At 39.2% G+C, this 25119-nt stretch overlaps 1 protein-coding gene across 4 annotated transcripts in view; it reads right to left on the minus strand.

Moving 5' to 3' along the window:
- ubr3 (ubiquitin protein ligase E3 component n-recognin 3) overlaps positions 1–25119 on the minus strand; it is a 362664-nt gene that overhangs the window by 107170 nt on the left and 230375 nt on the right. For 3 of the 4 annotated variants that reach the window (XM_060827270.1, XM_060827272.1, XM_060827269.1), the window contains 3 exons: positions 19981–20114; positions 16420–16530; positions 3545–3757 (listed from right to left, as the gene is read on the minus strand). In XM_060827270.1, coding sequence (XP_060683253.1) covers positions 3545–3757; positions 16420–16530; positions 19981–20114 — 458 coding nt within the window. The remainder of the gene's footprint in view (positions 1–3544; positions 3758–16419; positions 16531–19980; positions 20115–25119) is intronic. The other variant, XM_060827271.1, reaches the window with a different exon arrangement.

Below are 25119 nucleotides of genomic sequence, written 5' to 3' on the forward strand. Positions count from 1 at the left end.
ACTTAAGTGAAAAGCTAAAACGTCAAAACATCATCAGAACCAGCCCAACAGAAAAGATTAATTCATTTCTATAGTTAACTGGCCCATTCAATGCCCTACAATCTGCAAAATCTAATTTAAAAATGATAAAATAAAAACATTGCCAAGCCTTTCACATGTACATGAATGGATCGAATTTGCTAGATACTCTGTGTATTGAGGACAGATAGGTAATAAAATTATTTTATTAAATCTATCTGTCCTCAATACACAGAGTATGTCCCAAATTCGGCCCATTCGTGTACATGTGAAAGGTTTAGCAATCTGGAGGCAATGTTCTGATTTCCTACATGCCAACCAAAACTTATATCACTCAATGAGGTGAAAATAAATTCACCCAACTATTTTCAGAAGCCACATTACTTCCTCACCTATCTATTCCCTACAAATATAATTTTGAACAGAAAAAAAATCACAATTTTCAATCATTCTTTAAAAATATTGTTATTCATCAATTTTTACCTTCCACCAGCTGTTTCACATCACCCTCAGCCTAATCTCATGTTTCCTTCATAGGTCACTGTACAAATGCTGAAAGTTATTTTGCACTGCCACAAATCATCTACAGCCATCTAAATTCGTATCTTTTATAATTATATGTCTATTTATGCAGTCAGTTGTCTCAGACATTGTGATTCCATTACATATAAAAGGACATGCATTTATTCCCCATACAGAAACGTATATTTGTTCACTTTATTCAGTCCAACACTTTCAAATGATGACTACGCCAGTCTCCTTTTCATTTCTACCATTATTTTTTTCCAACAATAAAATCTGAACTTTCCATCACTAGTTATTAATTTATTTCATCCTTTTCCCAAATTGCATAACTACCATGACAACTAGCATGAAGCTAATTATTTCTGTATGTTCTGGGGCCCTGGTTATCAATTCAGGATTCAACTAATGTTGAATGATCCAGAGCACAGCAATGGAAATTTGTTATACAAATAAAGACAGTGATTATTTGGTTATATAGATCATAAACCTACAGCAAAACTCAGTTTGCATTTGTACCTATGTGTATCTCCATTTCTAATCATGGATATGCTTAAGGATGCAAATATCTGGTAAGAAAGGTGATTTTTGACGTTTCATAGGTATTAAGTGGTTTAGCAGAAAGATAATCATAAATGACTAGCAAACCAATGTGAATAGATTACAAACAAGCAATAATGGCATAATGATTGCACTGAATGCTGTTGCATGGTAAATTGAAAGGATTCAATCAACATAACTTGACCAGAAGACCATGAGAAATAGGCACAGGGGCAGGCTGTTAAGCCCCTCAAACCTGCTCTGCCAATCAATGGATCATGGCTGATCTGACATTCCACCTGTCCACTTTCCTGTCCTATCTCTATAACCCTTGATTCCCTTACTGATCAAGAATGTATCTCAGCCTTACATATACACAAGAACTCTGCCCTTACAGTCTTCTGTGGCAAGGAATTTCAAAGCATCATAACCTTTTGAGAGAAGACATTCATTCCTGATGAAGGGCTTTTGCCCGCAACGTCGATTTCACTGCTCGTTGGATGCTGCCTGAACTGCTGTGCTCTTCCAGCACCACTGATCCAGAATGAATATTCTCAACCTGTTTAACCCTTGCTCATAAGACACTCCTTACATAACCAGGGATCATCCTGCTGAACCTTCTCTGAACTTCCTACAATGAAATGATATCTTTCCTTAATTAAGGGGACTAAAACTGCTCATATTATTCCACATGGTTTCATCAATACCTTTATAGTTGCAGTAAAATTTTCCTCCTCTTATATTCTAATCCCTCTGGAATAAGGACAAACATTCTATTAGCCTTCCTGATTACTTGCTGTACCTGTGCACTAGCTTTCTGTGTTTCGTGTAAAGAACCACCAACCCACACCCCATGCAAGTCCATTTGTGTTGTACCTTTCTACAGTTGCTGTTGCTACCTGCAGAACATTTCAGACAGTAATTTGTCAACTATTTTTGAGTTTAAAGGTGTCAAAGACTGAACAGCACTATTCCACTGTCAGTTAATAATGAGAATCTTCTCTCAATAGGTAAGACACTTGAAGTTTTAATTTGTGATTTAACTTAGAATCTACTGAAATATGCATCTTCTTCATAAAATCTTCAAATTACATATTTTAAGTCGCGTTATTTGAAGTTCATTTAAAACCTGAATTACGTAGAGAGAAGTAGCACTGTGCCTAACATATCATTATGTAACTTTCATCCAACTAGCCAAAGCAATATCAAAGGTCAGATATACTCTCGCAATTTCTCCCTTATTCATTTGATTACTTTTACCCTTGATGTCAAACAAGTTCATCCAAAAATAAGTGCTGAATCTCCTCAGTTATATAATTATGATTTTTGAGTGTCCTGTTACTATATCATTAGCAGATCCCAGAATTTTCACACTTTTGATGTAAAATTAACTGCTTTATAGTTTCTTAATTTCCCTATTCCTCTTTTCTTAAAGAGCAAGATTATATTTGCTACCATATAATCCCTGGGAATTGTCCTGGAATCTAAACAGCTACAGATGTTCAAAACTCATGCATCCATTCTCACTCTCGCTCCCTCCTGAGGATACAAATTGTCAGGTCTATTAGATTTGCCATCACTTCAGCTTCGCAATTTTGCCACTAGCACTATTTTTTACTAATATTGATTTCTTTAGTCCCTCATTCTCACTTTAGCCGTAGTCCTTTACTTCTGAAATATTTATTACATCTTCTAAACACAGTAGCTTCTTGCCCACTGTTATCAGACTTCTGAACAGACCTCTCTAAATGTTGATTCTGATCTCTCCTTCTCTGCACCTTCTTTGCAGCTGTAACACTGTTTCCTGCATGCTATCCTGCTACCCTAATGCAATTTGCATGGTTATCTGCCTGTGTAGCACACAATACAGTATTTTTCACTGTATCTCGGTACATGTGACAAGAATAAATTAAATTCAAACTAAACAGATGCTTTGTATCAGCAATGCTTCTACCATTGCCTTATTCACCAGTATAATGTCACCAGTCTCTGCCTCTAATAAGCCCATGTTTACTTTCACTAATCTCTTCATATCTACAAACCTGCAGAAGTGTTCACAACTTGGTTTTGTGACTCTTGCTGGTGTGCGTCATTCCCTTATCAATTAATTTCTTGCTGCTCCACTTGTATGAGCATCAAGGGTGAGAGATATATAAAATATAACAGATTCATCTTCAACATTCAACATGAATTGCATAAATTACTTTCTATGCTTTCTATCCTAGTCAGAGATAATCAGACAAGAAATAAGCATGGCAGCCTCTACAAAGAAAATAACCAAGTTAACATTAATGGAATGTTGAAGGATCAACATCTGAAACTTAGATCTGTTCTCTCATCAAACACAAACTGACCTGTTGAGTGTTTCCAGAATTTTGATTAGGTTTCCAACATCAGTCTTTTGAATGGATTATTTTATTAGAAATTCAAAACTGAATTACAAAAGAAGATTTTTCAACCTTACACAAATGCTTACTGGGAACATTCCCAACTGTTCCTGTTGCTCTTCCACTTCCTTGATGAGGGTTAGCAGGCTCTTGCTGTTGTAAGGTGACCAAATACTCTTTTCCTCACTCTTTTCAGGATGACAAGGAAGAACACTGTTGGCAAATTGTCGACAGAGGGGGCATGTAAACTCTCCTTTGTCCACTGAGAAACTCTGCAGCATCTGGTCATTCTGAAAGAAAGTGACATCACCCTGATTTCAATGAAGAGCATCACTAACTTTTAACAAGCGATAGATCATTTCAGTTCCTAGTTAACGCCAGTGTCAATTAAGGTCTTTAGAAAGTTTATATTTTAAAAAATCATACTTCTCAATTGATGAAATTGCATCAGAGGAAGCAATGCTTCACATTTCTTTGTTTTTCAAATTCACAATACAATAGCATAAATTTTACCAACATTCAAAGCAATCAAACAGACGGAAGATGGAAGTAAATGATGTTCCTGAGAAAAGGGAGCAGTAAACTTGTTTCTACAAAATCTTCCATCAACTTTCTCCCTTTAATACAGATTAGATTCCAAAACAGTCCTACAACCTATTTGATTTCATTCGTCCAAGCTATTTTCTTCCCCTGACAGTATTCAGTTCTTTCTAATGAGTCAAATACCCCAAAGCACATTCACGTTCCTTTATTCACTTTCCCTGACAGTTCATTCCAACAGCTTATCGACCTGTTGCCCTACAAGATTAAAGTATTTTTCAGTTTTCTACTCATCATAAAATGATATAGTACAGCAAGAGGTAATTCTGCAATCCCAATCTATATGCTTCTATGTGGTTCCTTGCTCGAGACATTTCTTACCAAGACTAGAGACAGCCTCACTGAATTTCAGCTTGGAATGAAGCTAACACTGGCAAGGTAAATTTGATTCATCATCCCGAAGTGCTCAGAGACCATGAAGAGACAATCACAAAGTAACTTTTAATATGCTTCCCATGTCTGAGAGTATCTATAACAATACATAACATGATTATAAAATTTTTAAAAACTGAAGATTTCACCATAAGCCTTCTTGTTATTTAGTCTTTTTTCCCTTTGTTCTTTCACTGATAATCACTTATGTTCCTCTTCCCACTCATCCCTTTTTTATTCATTTAAAACCTGTCACCTTGGAACTTTCTGGTTAAGATCAAGATTCATCAATGTCAAAGGTCATCTCTTCACAGATGCTACTAGACCTGACGAGTGCTTGCAGTATTTTTTGTTTATATTTCATATTTCCTGGTTACATATGGGACTAGTCTCAAAAGTATTAAGTTCAATTTCACAGCTTGCCACACTGAGAATTAAACTACCAGGCATTGGGTTATTGGTCCAATAACATATTAATAAACCTAGCTTTTCGCTTTTCTCTGATTTAAAAGATGACAAGGAATAGGAACAGCATTAGACCATTCCCCACCTTCCCCGTCCACCAAGATTGCTCCACCAGTCAATAAGATCATGCTTGAGCTAATGAGATCTAATTCCATCTTCCTACTTGTTTCCCCACAACCCTCAAGTTCCTAGTCAATTGAAATTTTCGCTAATTAAGCTTTGAACATATATATCAATTGACGCAACCTTCAGCACTTGGCGTAGGAGAGAATTTCAAACACAAATGACCTTCTGAAGAAATTCCACCTCATCTCCATATTAACCGGGAACCCTTTATTTTTAAACTGCACCCACCTAGAGTCAGAGATGTACAGCATAAAAACAGACCCTTCGGTCTAACTTGTCCATTTCGACCAGCTATGCTAACTTAATCTAATCCCATTTGCCAGCATTTGGCCCATATTCCTTGACACCCTTCCTATTTACATACACATTCAGGTGCTTTTTAAATGTTGTAATTGAACCAGTCTCCACTACTTCATCTGGCAGATCATTCCATGCATTCCAGCTTCTACGTGAAAAAGTTGCCCCTTAGGTCCCTTTTAAATTTTTCCCCCCTCACCCTAAACTAATGCCCTCTAGTTCTTGACTCCCCCACCCCAGGGAAAAGACCTTGTCCATTTACCCTATCCATGCCGCTCATTTTATAAACCTCAATTAGGTCACCTCTCAGCCTTTGATGTTCCAGGAAAAACAGCCCCAACCTATTCAGCCTTACCCCACAGCTCATATTCTCCAACCCTGGCCACATCCTTTTCTGAGACTTTCAAGTTTCATAACATCATTCCAATAGGAAGGAGACCAAAACTGCACACAATATTCCAAAAGTGGCCTAACCAATATCTTGTACAGCAGCAACATGATCTCCCAACTGTCATACTCAATTGTTCTATATTCTTCCACAAAAGGAATAATTGTCTCAGTATCTACCCTGTCAAGCTTCCTCAGAATCTCTCTTGATTCAGTAAGATCATCTCTCATTCTTCCAAAGTCTGATGACTATAGGCTCAATCTGCTCAACGTATTTTCATAACACACCTTCATCCAAAGAATTAGCCTCGTGACCTTCTATGATCTCTTTACAATGCATGTTTCTCCTTAAGTAAGGTGACCAAAACTGTAAACTGGTTTAAAGAAAGTGGAGTACATATCAAGAATTCATTGACCAATTAGCTACAATTATTAATTTGTATTGTCCAATAGATGCACGGAACACCCACAATTACTGCAGCACCTGTCTTGCAATCTCCCCATAGTGATTAGAATCATAGAATCTCCAGTTTGTAAATAGGCCATTCAGTCCTTTGAGTCCACACCACCCCTCAGAACAGCATTCATCCAAATCCACCCCCCACTATATCCTCATGACCCACATTTCCCAAGGCTAACCCACCTAGCCTGTACATTCCTGGACACTATTTAGCACGCCCAATTCATCTAACCCGCATATCTTTGGACTGTGGGAGGAAACCCATACAGACAGAGGGAGAAGGGCAACTGTGTGAAGTTTGCACAGAAGCTGGAAGCAAATCCAGGTCACTGACGCTGTAAGAAAGCGATTCTAACCATTGAGCCACCATGCCACACTAAAGATTGTAACAAGGTAATTCCTGATGCCAAAACGTCGATTTTCCTACTCCTTGGATGCTGCCTGACCAGCTGTGCTTTTCCAACACCACTCTAATATTGACTCTCGTAACAAGGTCAGCCAGGTGTACCTCATAGAATGAGTTCACTAATTGGGGCTGATAATCTGGTTCATTCATCGTTTTGATGAATTACAGACATAAACTTAAAAATCCATTTACCACTTTGCTGTTCCTAGTTTCACACCAATGAGAAATACTCCAATTGCCTTTCTTGGCTCCAATCCTTACATTTACTATATTGAATTTCAATAGCCACTGTTTTGCCACCTCAAACCATGCCCCCTTGTAACTTCTTGTTCTCATTGCTGGATGCAATATCCTTTTTTAAATATATTTTTATTCAAAAATCTCTTTACAAAATTATAATTACAAAAATATAACAATTTAAAATTATAACAATTACAATGAGCTAATTACTACCTACTCTATAAAACAAATCAAAACTACACTCACTACAAATTTGTAAATAAATAATGCCACTCAGTACAACCACACTGAAGCTCCAAACCTTCAGGAGTATTAATTACACCCGTTTTTATTCAGGATTCTTCCTCCCAGGACACAAGGTTTACTAAACCTAACCATCATGGCTAAACAAATGCCCTAATTAAAATGGGAGCCAAGTCAGTGCCCAGGAAATTCAAAATGGGCCCTCATGTCTTATAAAGAAGTTCCATTTTATGGCGCACCGTGTTTGCGAGAAATTCCTAAGGGTTGCGTTCCATAATTAAGTTACACAACCCAACAGGCCCTGAGGGTTCTCAGACACCCAGCACACCAAAATATGCTTCCTTGCACAGTAAGCGAGAATGTTAGATAGTTTTTTTTCCCCATGTGGGTCTAAGGAAGATAAATTCGGCAAGACCAAGAGAAAAGAAACCGGGCCAACCTTCACTTCGGTCCCCAAGACCCTCTCTATTACTCCTGCCATAGCGCTCCAGTACCAATGAAGCTTGTGGCATGACCACAAACAATGAGTGAGGGACCTATGCTTATTTTGCACTTGGGAACATTAGAGATCCCCCTTTTTGAATGTTGCAAGATGATCTTGGGCCAAATGAACCATATGAAGGACCTCCAACTGCATGGCACGTGTTCTGTTACAGATCAAGATCGTTCTCGCGTTCTCCCAAATGTCCTCCCATGTCTGAGGGGATCTCTACTCCCAACTCTTGATTCCAGACTTCTCACAGATGCTCAATGTTGTTTGAGGCACCGCCCAGTAGATGGTAGAGAATATTAACAAAGAGGGTGCTTGTGACATGAAGCACTCTCCTTTGTGTCAGACCTATTAGGGGTAGGTCAAAAGCGTAGTTTTATTTGGATAAAGTCCCTAACCTGAAAGTAACAAAACAATCCCTGCTACGCAAACCATACTTGTGGCTCATTTGATCCAAAGACATCATGACCTGTCCCTCAACCAGGTCTCCCAAACACGAGACTCCCCTAGTTGCCCACAGTTTGAATCCAGGGTTCATCATCCTTGGACCAAATGTACCAACTATATGGGTAAGAAAGGAGGTTTTAGATAAACTGCCCTCAGTCTGTCACACTGCTGTTCATGCTTGGACTGTATCAATAACAATTGGATTTTGACAGTATTCCATAACTGTCCTCATTTTATCCATAAACAACAGACTAGTAAGGGGGCATTTTGCCTGAGAGGCCTCAAGATCCAAACATATTGATCTCTGGTCCTCACAAGCCCAGTCACTCACGAAGGTCAGAAGGGAGTTTGGTTGGCATCTCTTAATAACCGGAAAGTCTACTCCCCTCTGTCCCTCCAAACCCTTGAGGTAATTGCAATTTGGCGGGCTTAATGAGGGGCCGCATATGACACCAAATAAAAAAAAAACTAAGCCAACCAGTAAGTCTCTGCAACATTTGCGTGGGAAACATTAGGGGGAGCATTCGCAGGGATATAATAGATGTGGAAGGACATTCATTTTGATAAGGGCTATTTGACCTAACCAAGAAATTGGAAGGTCTCCCAGCTTTGAAGATCTTATCTAATCTTGTCAAGCAAATAAGCAAAGATGGCCTTAAATAATTGATCAAGGTTAGAGTAACAAAAATACCTAAGAAAACCCTCCTGCGATCATTTAAAGGGCAATTGTAATTCACCTTCAATATCAGGTACTCCCTTAAGATCCCCCACAGGCATAGCTTCCGACTTTGCAAAATTGATCATATATCCCAAAAAGAGCCAAATAAATTAAAGCATCGTATTAAATGGGGTACAGAAATTGCCAGCTTTGATAAGAGGAGGGGAACATCATCTGCGTATAAAGTAATCTAATGTGCTCATGATCCCACTTCCAGGGTAGCTATGTTCGGGTCCTTACTGATATTCAGCTGCTGGCAGAAGCTCACCAATATAAACCGTAGTGGTGAAAGGGGACAACCTTGACAACTGCCCCGACAGATACTGAAATTACTGGATCTTACACCAATGGGTGAGAACCGCACCAGAGGGTCACTATACAGGACCTCCACCCAACTGACAAAAACCTCACCTAGACAGAACCATCCACCTATTGGAATGATTTCTCTGCATCTAAAGAGATCACTAAACTTTGAACCAACCATTGTTGACACACTTGGACCATATTCATTCATCTTCTAATATTATTGGAGGACCTATGGCGCTTTATAAAGCACGTCTGGCCCTCCTTAACTATATTGGGCAATACCTTCGCCAATCGCAATGCAAGAGTCTTGGATAAAATTTTGAAGTTTGAATTTAGCAGTGAAATGGGTCTATACGAAGCACAATCCTCTGTGGTCTTACCTTTCTTGAGAATGAGAGAGATGTTAGCCTCTCTCAGGGATGGCAGGGGGCAGTCATGACTGTACGAATAGTTGCAATGTACAGAATCGACTCTGACAGGATATTTATAATTCTTTGTAGAATTCATTTGCGACACCATCAGGGACGGGCACCTTCCCAGTATGGAGCTGTCTTATTGCCTCCTATATCTCTTGCACTGTCAAGGGGACATTAAGAAGAGGCTGTTCGGCCTGTTCAGAGGTCAAATCTGGAAGATCCACGTTCTTTAAAAAATAATCTATCTTAGCCAACTTATCCTCATAGCATTCCGACTGATATAGCTCAGAGTAAAAACTCCGAAATACTAAGTGCTGCATTGATCCTTTTACAGTCACATGTATGAATGCCAATGCCTTCTCTGATTGATGCAATGGATTGGAGGGCACTCTTTTTCCTGGTCAGGTATTTGCCTGGCGTATTGTCAGGCTCAAGAAAGCCTTTGTTTTGTGAAAGAGAGTTCTGTCTTCACTGTTTGAGTGAGCATGGACTGCAAAGCAACCCGGAGAGCTGTGACTCACTGCAAGTTAATCACTAAATTGGCCTATTAATATATGTTGTATCGTCTGCCTTCAATCATACCTTGAGCAGACGTTACTGCTGTCTGTTCTGTCACTTCCAGCGAGCTGAATAAGAGATTACTATCCCCCTAATGTAGGCCTTCGCAGTCTCCCAGAGTATAAATGGGTTACTAGCTGCACCTGAATTGATGGCCAAGAGTGCTTTAAATGCACTCGAGAAGTACTCAACAAACTTACTATCGTTGAGAATATAAGGATCTATTTGCCAATGCCAGGAACCTGTTCCGTTGCCCTTAATCTCAACCTCCAAATACCCTGCTGCATGATCAGAAACGGCTATGTTTCCAATTTTACAGGACATCACTGAATCCAGAAAAACCGAGGGTGCTAGAAAAAGGTCAATCCTAGTATGACACTTGTGTAGGTTACAGAAAAAGGTGAAGTCTCTACCTATAGGGTGGAGACATCTCCAAACATCCACCAGCCCCAATTCCATGACAATTGCTTGGATTACGGAGAGATCTTTAGAGACCTATGGACATTCTATCCACTATGGGGTCCATGAGGCGATTAAAATCTCCCCATATGATAGTGTATTGTATTCCGAGGGCAATCAAGAAAGTACATCAGTCAAGAATCTGAGGGTGTATGCTGGGGGATAGTAGGCATTTAGGATGCTATACTTGTCATCACGTATCAAAACTTTAAGAACTACAAACAGCCCATAGTCAACTTTAACTTGATCTAACAATTTAAATGGGAAACTCTTCTGGACAAGTACAGCCATTCCCCTGCTCTTAGTATTAAAGGACGAAAAACAAACACCTGATTAAACCCACCCTGCTGTAGCTTTAGGTGCTCTTTAACATCAAGATGGGTTTTTTGCAACAGAGGAAAATCCACCTTCTCCTCCCTGACACTCAAAAGTACTTTTTTCCTCTTGACTGGGAAGTGACTCCCTTTAATATTCTAGGCGCACCATTTGAGGAGAAGCTTACCCACGTCCCACCATAACATCTCTTAAACTTCTGAGATGAAGAATTCTACTCACAGCCTGCTGAGTATAAATAAATGAAGACTCATAGCATTTAAAAAATGCATGCACTAAAACCGCATTAACAAAACTTTCAAAAACTACCGCTACTAAAAACCAACAAACTAAACCAATTACAACACACAAAAGACATTTCATGGGAGACTCCTCCCCCTCTGCACACAGGGGGCACTTACACTATCCACACACACTTCCGTAACTCTTTCTAGCTTGAGTTGCGCCCCAAACTCAGGCAAAGGATAAACAAAAATCGGTATTATGGACAAAGAAATTAAAAGTAGGCACTTCACACATTCCTAACCCTACACTGACTACAATTATCACTGTTAAAAAAAACCCAACTATTTCTGTAATAAAACAATAAAGATAAAGAAGTACAAGAGGTAGAGGACAAAAAAAGGGAAATGAGAACCATTATTGCTCATGATCTTTGGACCATCTGGTCTATTTCAAAGTGTCCAAATAAGTTCTTTGCTTTTTCTGAGGAGTCAAATTCATGCACGGTCCCTTCGTGATGAAAAGGAAGCACTGCCGGATGCCTGATAGTATATGGAATACCAACATCCCTCAGTCTCTTCTTCACTTCACTAACGAACCTTCTCGCAGAAAAGTCCTGTAAGAACACAAGCTTTGATCCTTTATAAACTGGGCCTGTGGATCATTTCCCAGTAATCTGGAGGCTTCCATTACCTTTTGTTTATCCCTATAGGACTGGAATTGCACGAGGACCAGATGAAGGCACTGGTCTGAACCGGTCCTGCACACCGCCATCTGGTGAGTTCTCTCAATCTGCACCCGACCTCCCAGCCCAGAAATCGCAGCAGCCATTCTTTGAGAAAACTGGCTGGCTACTCGCCTTCCGCTCGCTCTGGCAGTTTGACCACCCGATGTTAGATGGCCACCATCTTGGATCCCCCCCGCAATAACTTTTTAACTTTGTGCTACCTTTAAAATTATTTCAGTCACCTTTAATAAATATTGTGTGCGGTGTACGTGAACCTCAAAGCATCTGAAAAGGTTAATGCTTGATTTGGTTCAGTAACCATCACCCATCGAGATGATATCACGGGGAACTTGTTCAGAGTAAAGAAAGAAATTGAGAGAAATAGACCTGGAGCTAGTGTGCTTCTAACAGTCTTGACAGGGATAGCACTACTTAAAGACTGTTAAAAATTAAAAGATATTATACAGTTTCTGCATTAAAGATGTTTTTCCCCCAAGGTAGAAAAGAACTTGCAGTTTTTCTCTGGAAATTGGGCTAGAAGTTAAATGCAAACTCTAATCAACTTGATAACAGAAAGTGAGTTTTGAAAAATTGCCGAACAAAGCTTTTAGGAAGAAAAGAGCTGGTGTTTACTGCCTATAATTGGGAAAACTCTGGCACTGGAAGAGACTACAAGGTTTCTATGCTGATGGCTGCCAAGCAATCCTTTTTGATTTTAGTTTCTGCTTAACAAACCTAGTATTATACAGAACAGGAAAACCTCTAAAGCTGCAAAAAAGCTAAAACTATCTCTCTTCGTGTCTTGGTTGGAGTATTTGACAACATGATAAAATTTCCAGAACTCAAGTCATTTGAATACCCATAAACCCTGACAAACTGAACTGCATTTGCTTTCTAAAGACTTGGAACTAGCAAGTTTGGAGAAGATTTGTAGATCAGGTTGAGGTTCTGGATGTAAGTTTGCTCGCTGAGCTGATAGGTTCATTATCAGATGTTTCGTCACCGTACTAGATAACATCAGTGAGCCTCCGATGAAGCACTGGTGTTATGACCCACTATCTATTTATCTGTTTTGAATTCCTTTGGGTTGGTGATATCATTTCCTGTTCTTTTTCTCGGAGGGTGGTAAATGGGGTCCAAGTTGATGTGTTTATTGATAGAGCTCCAGTTGGAATGCCATGCTTCTTGGAATTCTCGTGTGTGTCTGCGTTTGGCTCGTCCTATGATGGATTTGTTGACCCAGTCGAAGTAGTGTCCTTCCTCATCTGTATGCAAGGCAGCTAGTGATAGTGTGTCATGTCTTTTTGTCGCTAGTTGATGTTCATCTATCCTGGTGGCTAGTTTTCTGCCTGTTTATCCAATGTAGTGTTTGTTACAGTTCTTGCAAGGTATTTTGTAAATTATGTCATTATTTACAAAACATTTAACTAAATAATTATTCAAGCTGAAAGGTCAGTCATTTAAGCTGCAGCTCCGATCAGGCATTGCCATCATTGTGCGGATACCATGAGGTAGGGCTATAAGAATGAAACTAAGGGAGCCGCAAAAGAAAACCTGCATATTTTGATAACAGACAGTCGAGGAAATTGCTAACCGAACCACTTACAGCATTCAAGTGTTAGGCAATTTAAAGTAGTGCATGACTCTTTCTTAACACAGAAGTTTCTTCAAAAAACAAAAAAGCAGCACAAGTCATTGGAAGACTCCAAAATACAGAACAACAATGGGAGAACTGCCATTACTGCAGTGGAAAAATAAGTAGTTAAATACCTAATCACGTTTGGAAACTGACATCAGAGATTGTATTGCCAAGAAAATTTCAGACTTGAGCCAAATAGAACACAAAACTGAACACCCTGGATAAGATTATTCTTGGGTACATTATAGTTTCTATACTAAGAGCAAAGAACAGTTCAGCATGGGGACAGGCATTTAGGCCCACCAAGGCTGTGCTGTATTATCATTCTTGAGGATGAAGAACCACCCTTATTCATACTTAATTTGTTCTATTATCTGGAATGAGAGATTCCTCTGTACTTGTATTGCCACTGCTCTGCTTTTGGAATTGAAAGAGGAGAAGAATAACCTATTAAATCCTCTCTGCTATAACTTCAAGTGTTCCTTGTCATTCAAGTGTGTTTCCTGTAACAGGGTGATGTCAACCCTTTCCTTTCTGAGGTTTGAGAGCACCTTCTTTCTTTTGATCAGGGAATGGCTCCCTTTTATGTTCCAGGTGCACCATCTAAACGAACCACTAATCATGACAGGCCAGAGCGGCCTGTGCCCCCCCACCCCCCAACCAGAATGGAAGAACCTTACTCATGGTGTGCCAAGTGAAGAAATACCAAAATTTATAAAATCTAAAAACTACCATTACAAGTACTACCAAAACTAAAAAAAAAACTGACTACTACTCTTAAATTAAACAAACAAACACATAAACAACAAATTGCTGGAGATTTCTCCCCTCATCCACACAGGGCACTCATCCCAAACCTTACAACCATCCTGTTTCCTTCCAGCTATGGCCACACCCCAAACTCAAGCAGTACAGAAACAAAGAAAACCTAGTATTTATACGTGAGAGTTAAAAGTAGATGCCCACCCTGTCGTCTCGATAGATCAACACCATTCTTCTTTAATAAAAGAAATAACCACCCCTTACCCACAGGAAACAACGAAATAACAAAAATTATTAAAAGAGAGACAGATTAAAAAAAAGAACATTACATCAAAGCAATGCCAGGCCTAAAGGACTAACAACCACAAAAGGAAATGATATGCCATTGTCAATAGCATTTTTCCCCCTGATCCAGACCATTTATTTCAAAGAGTCCAAAAGATAATTCCTTGCTTTCTCTGCTGAGTCAAAATTGTAAACAGACCTTCCATGGTTGACACGCAGTACTGCTGGGCACCTCACAGAATATTGGATATTCAAATCTCTCAATTTCATCAAAAGATTTGCTTTTCTTGATTTATAGCCCCAGAGACATCTTGAAAAAACAAATTTTTAACATTTGTACAGCAGAGCCGGTGAGTCTATTCCCAGCCTTCTGGAGGCTTCTATTATCAGTTGCTTCTCTTTATAACACTGGAGTGGCACTAGGATTGGGCAGGGGCACTGATCTGACATGGGCGTGCGCATTGCAATCCGGTGATCTTGCTTCACACACACCCAGCCCAACTCGACTCCGAACCCCAGAATCTGCAGGAGCCACTGCTCCAGGAAGCTGACCAGGCTCTCAGCTTCTTCACATTTCGGGAGCCCAATTATCTGCAATTTTTTCCTTCAATTTGATTCTTGAGGTTGTCAACCTGGTCCAGCAGGGCCTGAACCCAGCATTCCATTGTTCAAATTCACCCCTCCGAATTCTCCGTGCAGTCTCCGATGCCACAGTTCTTAGTTCAACTGCCTCAACATGTCAATCCAGCTTTCTAATCTCTTACTCATTCTTTTGTAGCATGGCAGAGATCCATTCCAGTGCCGATTCAATTTTCTCTCGGAGTCTGTAAAACTCTCAGACTAGATTTTGCTGCTCCAATAGGTTTAAAAACACCGTCGCGCAAGTCGGGGCTGTGGCCGCATCTGACAATGTAGGGGAATGCCTGCTTGCAGTGGTCCTCTCACTACCTTTCCTTTGTTCATCTTCATCTTGTTCCCAGAACATTAGAATCAGATCTTAAAAGGTTCTCAGTATTTTGTGTTGCTTTGTTTTATTGAGTTTTCTTATGAATGACTAGTGGGGCGGGTGGGGGTTGTGGGTTTGGTGCAGACTCCAACACAGCAGAACTATCAGATCGCCGCCATCTTGGATATCCCCGTGTACTGTACCTTTAAGACAGAGTGAATGCTGCTCTAAACTGAGCGATTACAAGCACCATATGTGACTAGATACCAGTCCCAGAGTATACTGGAAAATTGAAAATATGTAACATTTGGCCGTGAAACAGATACCTGGGCTTTGGTTGCTGTTTTGACAACAATTTGAATTTAAGCTATCAGTTTAAATTATGCCCCTGGAAACTAAAACCCAACTGAGTTTGAATTTGTGGTTTTGCCAACATCAAAACAATGACATGATCCAAAGTTGGGGATATAAAAATGTGGACATTTTGAAAATTATAGAGAGAGTAACTGCCATCAAGACAGATCCAAGAAAACCTCTCTATCAAAGGTACCCTTTTGAACGAAACATACTCACAGTCAAAAAAGATAATGTCCCAGGGAATTCTGCAGTCGGAAGAGTGAAATCACAGAAGATGAGAGTGGCTGCGTGGTTTTACAATTAAGTTGATGTAATTTTAATAAGTGTCTTATAGGAACAGTATATTGTTATAGAGTTGGAAGCAGGTAATAAGCAGTTAAGAGAAAGGGAGGGCTTGGAGTTGTGAATAGTTGTTAAATATTCACTTTTAGAGTTAAAAAAGTAAATTGACGTTTTCTTCAAATAGTTGAATTTGAGAGTTCTCTGTCAGTCATATTTTAACAGATTACAAGGCGAGCTGAGCGTTTCTGGGTGTTTCATTTAATTAACAGAGGGCTCACCTCCGTGTTGTAACAAGCTGAAAACATTTATTTCACGTAGTCACCTCACACACTGAAAGTGTCCAAGATTTTTACATTGCAGAAACACAATTGAACAAATTTTAATAAAAACATTTCCATTGTTAACTCACCCGTAATGATTCCATATAAGATTTATGACAGTCAATATGTAAAGTGTGTCCACACGTTTGAACATACACACCACCTTCCCAACCTATGGACACTGATTGCAGGCAAGAACTCTAAACAAAGATAAATTATGAACAAAAATTTAGGGCATGAAATTTCATTTCATCATTGGACAAAATAAAACAATACATGAAATGTAAAAGCAAAAGAATCAAGTTATCATGACAATAGACATTACAAAAGATAATTAAGGGATATTTACAGGAAAGAAAATGGAAAAAATTTATTTCTAGCTTACATGCACAATTTTGTAAGGAACTGCTTATTTGTGAAATTTACCACTTCAATTGGCAATTTAAAATATCGTGCAAATTTAAAATATCATGCACGTAAAAAGATCTAATCAAAGGAAACAGGAAAAGCATCAAAGTTACGGCTGTTACAATGCTGCCATCTACAGATCATTTTGTTCTTCTTAAATCAAACCATTTTAAAAATCCGCAACAACTGAGGGCAAATTAATGTAGTGCTACCTCACTAGATACAGTTATATGCTCTTTCTTATGGGAAGATCATCATGGGATTGTCATTTATATCATACAATCAGAAACTCACTGCTGTAGGTTAAACATTTATATTAAATTAAAAAGTTGACAATGTTTTTATCAGCAGGTTAGGCAGCATCCAAGGAACAGGAAATTCGATGTTTCGGGCCAGAGCCCTTCATCAGGAAGGCTCTGGCCCGAAACGTCGAATTTCCTGTTCCTTGGATGCTGCCTAACCTGCTGTGCTTTAACCAGCAACACATTTTCAGCTCTGATCTCCGGCATCTGCAGACCTCACTTTTTACTCAATGTGTTTATCATGTTTGTTTGGCTATTTTTTCAAAAATTATATTTACTTGGAACTTAATTTTCATCAATGCCCATTTTAATCCAAAGCCAGCCTGCAAATTAAAAAAAAGAGAAAATAGTTTGCAGAATAGTTGAATGATTGTACAATAAAAATCATTGTACTGAATGACTGCCCTATGAAACTCAGAAGACGAAAACCATTTCCTTCAGTCTCTACTTCAAACTCAATCCCGCCTAAATACCAACTCCACCCTGCCAACACTCTACAATAAATGAGTCTAGCTTCAACTTTGATGGAAGGCTGCTACTTAAGGTCAGAGCCTATCTTTTAGGGGTCATGTACTGGCATGGGTAGAGGATTGGCTGACTGGCAGAAAGTATGAGTCTCGGGATAAAGGAGGCGTTTTCAGGATTTTAGACAGTGACTATTGAAGTTCTGCAGGGATCCCTGTTTGGATCACAACCATTCATGTTAGACATTAACAATCTGGATAAAGGAACTGCTGTTTCTCTGTTTGCAGATGACACAAGGATAGGTGAAGGGGCAAGTAATGTTCAGGATGTGGGAAGGCAGCACAAGGACTTGGACAGGCTCGGTCAATGGGCAAAGTAGCAGATGGAATTCAATTTAGGAAAGTATGAGGTTGTGCACTTTGGTAGGAAGAATAAAAGTGTAGGTTACTTTCCAACTGGGGAAAGCCTTTGGTAATTTGAATAATAAAAGGGACTTGGCAATCCTCGTTCAGGATTCTCTTAACATGCAGGTTCAGTCAGCAGTTCGGAAGGCAAACTGCAACGTCAGCATTCATTTCAAGAGGGCTACAAAACAAGAGTAGAGACGTACTGCTGAGGCTATGAAAGAATCTGGTCAGCATGCATTTCGAATATTGAGAGCAGCTTTGGACCCAGCATCGAAGGAAGGATGTGCTGGCATTGCAGCCAGTCCAGAAGAAGTTTATAAGAATGGCCCCAGGGATGAAGCGTTTGTCATATGAGGAGCAGTTGAGGACTCTGGGTTCGTACTTGATGGAATTTAGAGGGATGAGAGGGGAACCTGATTGAAACCTACAGAATACTGAGAAGCCGGGATAAAGTGGAAGTGGAGAAGATGTTTCCACTAGTCGGAGTCTAGGACCAGAGGAGACAGCCTCAGAGTGAAGGGACGACCCTTTTGAACTGAGATAAGGAGGAATTTCTTCAACCAAAGGGGAGCAAATCTGTGGAACTCATTGTCACAAAGGACTGTGGAGGCCAAGTGATTGAGTGTATTTAAGACAGAGACAGATAGGTTTTTAATTGGTATGGGGATCAAGGTATTGGGAAGATGGCAGAAGAATGGGCTTGAAAAACTATCCACCTGGTCGACTGGCAGAGCAGACTCAAGAGTCCATATGACCTAATTCTGCTTCTATATCTTATGGTCTCATGTTCTTATAGATTGAATCCCAAGAATGATCTTTTGATCATATATGCATGCAATTTTTAAGACCATCTTTTTCTATCTCTTAATATTGCCCACCTTCAAATGCACCTTAGTTGATATGCTGCTGATATTTTCAGTCATGTCTTTACCAATACTGGATTTGATAATTCCTACCAACTGTTAGTTGGGCTCCCACATTCTAACTTACAGAAATAGGAGGTCTTTTGAAACTCTGTAGTCTGTCTCCTGACTCTCTCAAAGTCCAATTCACCGATCACTCTGTCCTCACTGACCTATATTTGCTCCCATTCAAGAAACATTTTGATTTTTAATTCTTCTTTTTAAATCCCTTTGAGGTTGTGCTTTCAGCCGTCTAGGCCAAAAGCTCGGGAATTCCTTCTTAAACCTCTAGCCTTTTACATCACTTTCTCATTTAATATACTCCTTAGAACCTAGCCCTTTGACAAAACAAAAACTTTTGATCATTTGACATAACATAACTTTATGTGCTGCTGTCATCCTTTGTATTTTCATGTACTTGTGAAGCACAATGGGATATTTTACAATATTAAAGCTACAATACAAACGTAATCTGATCTTGTATTGTACTGTTCATTCGTAGATAAAGATCAGAGTACATGCTAATGTTTCTTTAAATTTAGATTATAAAATTAAGGGAGGGATAAAAGTGTCCACCTTCTGTGCCTTAACAAAGCATCTACTTCCCAACCCTAAAGGCCATCTATTTTTCAATTTCATTCAGTGCAAACACCATTCCACTTATGTATCAGTGAAACTGCCAGTTAGTTCTAAATTTTAGCAAATAATTTGGTGTTGAGTCCACAAAATGAGATAATACTTAGTTAACTCACTATAACTGGAAATAGCACTCAAAAGAAGGAATTTGCATCTAGACACCCATGTCTGAATGAATGTTATGTTAACCTAAAGGAACATTTCAGCCCACACTTATCAACCCTCTACCACATGTCACATTGGGATCACAGAGGACAGAATGTAATAATACCTCATCATCAGGTATATACCATTGAGCAAGACAATGTGATATGTCAACTGAAGGCTAAATCACCCCACTATTTTCCACTCACTACTGATAGCTTGGATAAGGGTGGGAATAGACCCATTCTTCACATTGGACTCAATGTAGAGCAACTTATGGACTTTACAAACAGTAAGTCCAATTGAGTGCAACTATCATACTGTGTTCAAATTTAACTTACAAAATGAAAACACTTTATTTTAAATCCAACAAAAATGACACTCACGTCTTTGAAGTACTGCTGCAAATCTGTGATCCTGACATCATGTGCAGTTCCACAGGTATCCTCAGGGTAAATTTGCTCTTCATCACTGGTTGGCAATTTCTTTGGTTCAGTGCTTCTACGACGGTGCCCAAGGACTGCAATAAATTAACAAGTCAAAACTGGCATGTATAAACATCAGCAGTCCAGTAACAAGAACATTACATACAATTCTATCATTTCTATCAAATATGCAATATCCAAAATCCCAATGGTATGAAATTAATAACAGCAACATGAATTTGGTCCAAAGTAGACAAAAATCAGATAAGGTTACATGTTAAAATAGTATCAGGGGAAATATGCTTTGCTTTAGGAAAAGAATCGATTCCAGGGAAGGTGAGGAATTGAAGTCATCCAGTCAGAGGAATGAGTTAGAGAAAGACATATTACAGACAATCAGAGATGGTGCTGGATTCAGTGCAGCTAATTAAATCGAATTCTTGCTTTACTACAAAGAAAGGAGTCAGCTGTTTGGGGGGGGGTCTCTGTTAAGTCATGAAGGTATTTGCTATCCTTAAATTTTACCACCATTTTGTATGCTATGATAAAGTTAATAAAAAGATATCTAAAAATCAACATACAGAAGTGAACATAAATGATTAATTAATTCTCATTTAGGATGGTAGGAAATAACTGTGTCCTGTTCAATAAGGAGCAACAGATTGCAGTGTTGCCAGCTTGGTGCCAGGCAGGGGTTGGACATCTGCTCAGGATGGGAGAAAACCTTCGGTAGGAGGAGAAGAATACATCGATTGTCATCTTGTCGGTATCAGCAACATATGCAAAGCGAAGAAAGAAGCTCTATACCGGGACTGAGAGGCATGAAATTAAAAAGCAGAACCTTAAAAGGTTATAATCTACAAATTATTACCCAGGCTGCATACTAATTGGCATAGGGCATATAAAATTAGGCAGATTAAATCATAGCTGAAAAACTAGTATAAGAGAAGTGAGTTCTGGCTTGTGGGCCGCTGGCACCAGTGCTGGGCAAATTGCACATACTGGGGCCAGTACTCTAGCAAACTGCATAAATAGGGAAATAGAGGGTTAGAAACTAAATAATAGGGACAAAGGTGCAATTACGCAAAGATTTGGTTTAGCAAAGTGTAAAAACAAGGTATGAGAGGAAAACAGTTATGTGGGACACATTGGTAGAAAAGAAACTAAAAAAAACTTTACAAATACACCAACAACCTAGACTAGGTGTCACAAAGGTACGAACAAAACTGAAGGCTCCGTAAGTGAATGCATGGCATTCATAATAAACTAAACAAACTGACAGAACACAGTGAAATAAAAGATATGTAATCTGATCGCAATGATGGCAATGTCGTTGCAGGATATCAATAGCCCAGAATATTGAGGGGTATATCAAAGTCAAGTAGGAGAGAAGCTATTTTATTGTGGAGGTGTAGCACTGTTATTCAAAGATGCATTTTTGCAATAATCAGAGATGGGAGATCAGGATGTAGAATTGCCTTGGGTGAAGATGAAGAATACAAAGGGAAGAAACCACCAGTGTGAGTGGTCTGCAGGCTCCCCAACAGTGAATACAATGCCGGACAACTATTGGCTGCTGGCGATAAGAGGATGGTAATAATCATGGGAGACTTTACTTGATACATAAACCAAAAAAAAACCAGATTCACCAGTAGCCTGGAATAACATACTCATAGCATGTTTCTGAGACAGCTTCTTAGAGCTACTCATTCTAGAGTTGACCACAGAGCAACTTGTATTCTACTTGGTATTGCGTAACAACAAGATTAAATAGTGACTTCAGATTAAACACTTCCCGAGGTACCAGTGATTACAATATGATTGAATGTCACAAACAGTTTGAAGGAGAGATGATCAGGATGAAGACTAATATTTTAAACCTCTAAAATGCAACTCTGTAAGCATGAAAGTTGACCTAGCTGAAGTAAACTGGCATACTAGGTTAGGAGATAGATCAATAGAAGTGATAGACGTTTATGGGGATATTTCAGAATAATTAGAGTAAATAGAGTAAATTAGAGTAAATATTCTTACTATAAAGAAAAACTGAAGGGAAGACATCAAAGAAGATAGGAATTCATCAACTCAAGGAAAAAGTAGATAACTTCTCAACAGAGAGTGAAAGGTCAGTTGATTGGTCAGAATATAAAGAATAGCAGAGAATGACTAAAATGTTAATCAGGAGGACAATGTTAGACTACAATAGGAAGCTGGTGAGGATTTTTGAAACAGATAGTTGTACAAAGGACAAATATTTTAAAATGAAATCAGTACTGGTCCTTTAGAGCATCAGAATGGGGAGTTATCAATAAATAATAAGGAAATGGTGGATGAAGTGAACAAATATTTCATTTCTGGCTTCACTATAGAGGATACTAAAAACATTGCAGGTAATGGCAGTAAATGATGTGAAAAGGAGGGAGGAATTTAGTAAAATTACAATTACCAGAGAAGTAAGATTAAACAAACTGATGGAGAGGCAGACTAACAAGTTTCTAGGTCTTGATGAACTTTTTCCTAGGATCTGAAAAGATGTAGCTAATGAACAAGTAGACGTTAACAGATGGTGGTAATTTTCAAAAATTCCTCAGATTCAGGAAATGTTTCATCAGACTGGAAAGTAGCTAGTGTAACACTTCTATTCAAGAATGGAAGAGAGCAGGAAATATGAAGATTTGGTCCAGCTAGCTTGCTGGCTATCACCAGGGAAGCTGTTGGAATCAAATCATTAAAGAAATTATAATCGCACACTTTCATAAACTCAAGCTAATAAACAAGAGACAGCATGGTTTTGTCAAAAGGAAATCATGTTTAACCAATTTATTGCAGTAACATGCACTGTGTACATGGATTTCCACAAGACCTTACTGTGAAAATCAAAAACTCTCAGTACATGGAGATGACATGAAGAGAAGAAGCACTGACTAGCAAAGAGTATGCAATAATGAATTATTTTCTGATGGACAGGACATGATGAGCGGAGTCCCGCAGTAAATGCATTGGGTCCTCTACTTATATCAATGAATGAGATGAGAGGAAGAAAGGTATGCCATCAAAATTCACAGAATACACCAAGATAGCTAGGAAATAATATTGTACAGGAGACACACAGATGGAAGACTGATATAGTCAGGTGACTGAATGGGCAAAAATCTGACAAATGGAACATAATGTGGATACAAGAACGCTTGTGGCATGATAGTAATGCCTCCACCTCTAAGCCAGGAAGTCTAGGTTCAAATTCCATTTGCTCCAGAGGTGTGAAACACTTCTCTGAACAGGTTGATTAGAAAATACATATGGGAACATGTGAAGTTGCTCAGTTTGGCAGGAAGAATGACAAAAGGTATCACTTAAATGAAGAATGACTGCAGAATTCTAAGGTCCAGGTAGATTTAGGTGTTCAAAAGCATAAGTTACCAAGGCTAGTATGTATCTCATATAATCAAGATAGTTTATTGGAAGCAATCCATTATTATGAAAGGAATTGAACATAAAAGATGGAAATATAGACCAGCGAGCCTGACATCGGTGGTGGGAAAGTTGTTGGAGGGAATCCTGAGGGACAGGATGCACATGTATTTGGAAAGGCAAGGACTGATTAAGGATAGTCAACATGGTTTTGTGCGTGGGAAATCATATCTCTCAAACTTGATTGAGTTTTTTGAAGTAACAAAGAGGATTGATGAGGGCAGAACGGTAGATGTAATCTATATGAACTTCAGTAAGGCGTTTGACAAGGTTCCTCATGGGAGACTGGTTAGCAAGGTTAGATCTCATGGAATACAGGAAGAACTTGCCATTTGGATACAGAACTGGCTCAAAGGTAGAAGACAGAGGGTAGTTTTTCAGACTGGAGGTCTGTGACCAGTGGAGAGCTACAAGGATTAGTGCTGGGTCCACTACTTTTCATCATTTATATTAATGATTTGGATGTGAGCTGAAGAGTAAGTTTGCAAATGACACCAAAATTGGAGGTGCAGTGAACAACCTCAGATTACCTCAGATTACAACGGGATCTTATGAGATGGGCCAATGGGCTGAGAAGTGGCAGATGGAGTTTAATTTAGATAAATGTGAGATGCTGTATTTTGGGAAAGCAAATCAGAGCAGGACATATGCGCTTAATGGTAAAGTCCTAGGGAATGTTGCTGAACAAAGAGACCTTGCAGTGCAGGGTCATAGTTCCTTGAAAGTAGAGTCACAGGTAGATAGGACAGTGAAGAATGCATTTAGTATGCTTTCTTTTATTGATCAGAGTATTGAATACAGGAGTTGGGAGGTCATGTTGTGGCTGTATAGGACATTGCTTAGGCCACTGTTAGAATATTGTGTGCAATTCTGGTCTCCTTCCTATCAGAAAGGTGTTATGAAACTTGAAAGGGTTCAGAAAAGATTTACAAGGATGTTGCCAGGGTTGGAGAATTTGAGTTATTGGCCAGGACTGTGTTCCCTGGAGTGTCAGAGGCTGAGGAGTGACCTTATAGAGGTTTATAAAATCATGAGGGGCATGGATAGGATAAATAGACAAGGTCTTTTCCCTGGACTCGGAGTCCAGAACTGGAGGGCATAGGTTTAGGGTGAGAGAGGAAAGATATAAAAGACACCTATGGGGCAACAAATGAGCTGCCAGAGGAAGTGGCGGAAACTGATACAATTGCAACATCTAAAAAGCATCTGGATGGGTATATGAATAGGACAGGTTTGGAGGTATATGATCCAGCTGCTGGTAGGTAGAACTAGACTGGGTTGGGATACCTGGTCGACTGGAGGGTCTGTTTCCGTACTGTACATCTCTATGACTCGATGTTATACTTCATTCATAAATGGCATTGGAGAGACTACATCGTGAAAACTATGTGTACTTTTGTTCTCCTTATTTGAGGAAGGATGTAAATGCATTAGAATAGGAGATTTACTAGCTTGATACTTGGAATGAATATTCTTATGAAGATTGGTGGACAGACTGGGCTTGCTTCCACTAGAGTTTTCAAAGAGTAAGTTACATGATTGGAGTGGCTGAGCTGCTGAATGGTCTTGACAAGGTGGATGTGGCAAGAATGCTTTTTCTTGTGGATGACATTAGGCCTTGATTTAAAA

This window comes from Hemiscyllium ocellatum, chromosome 7 (assembly GCF_020745735.1).
Source record: "Hemiscyllium ocellatum isolate sHemOce1 chromosome 7, sHemOce1.pat.X.cur, whole genome shotgun sequence".
NCBI classification, from domain to species: Eukaryota; Metazoa; Chordata; class Chondrichthyes; order Orectolobiformes; family Hemiscylliidae; genus Hemiscyllium; species Hemiscyllium ocellatum.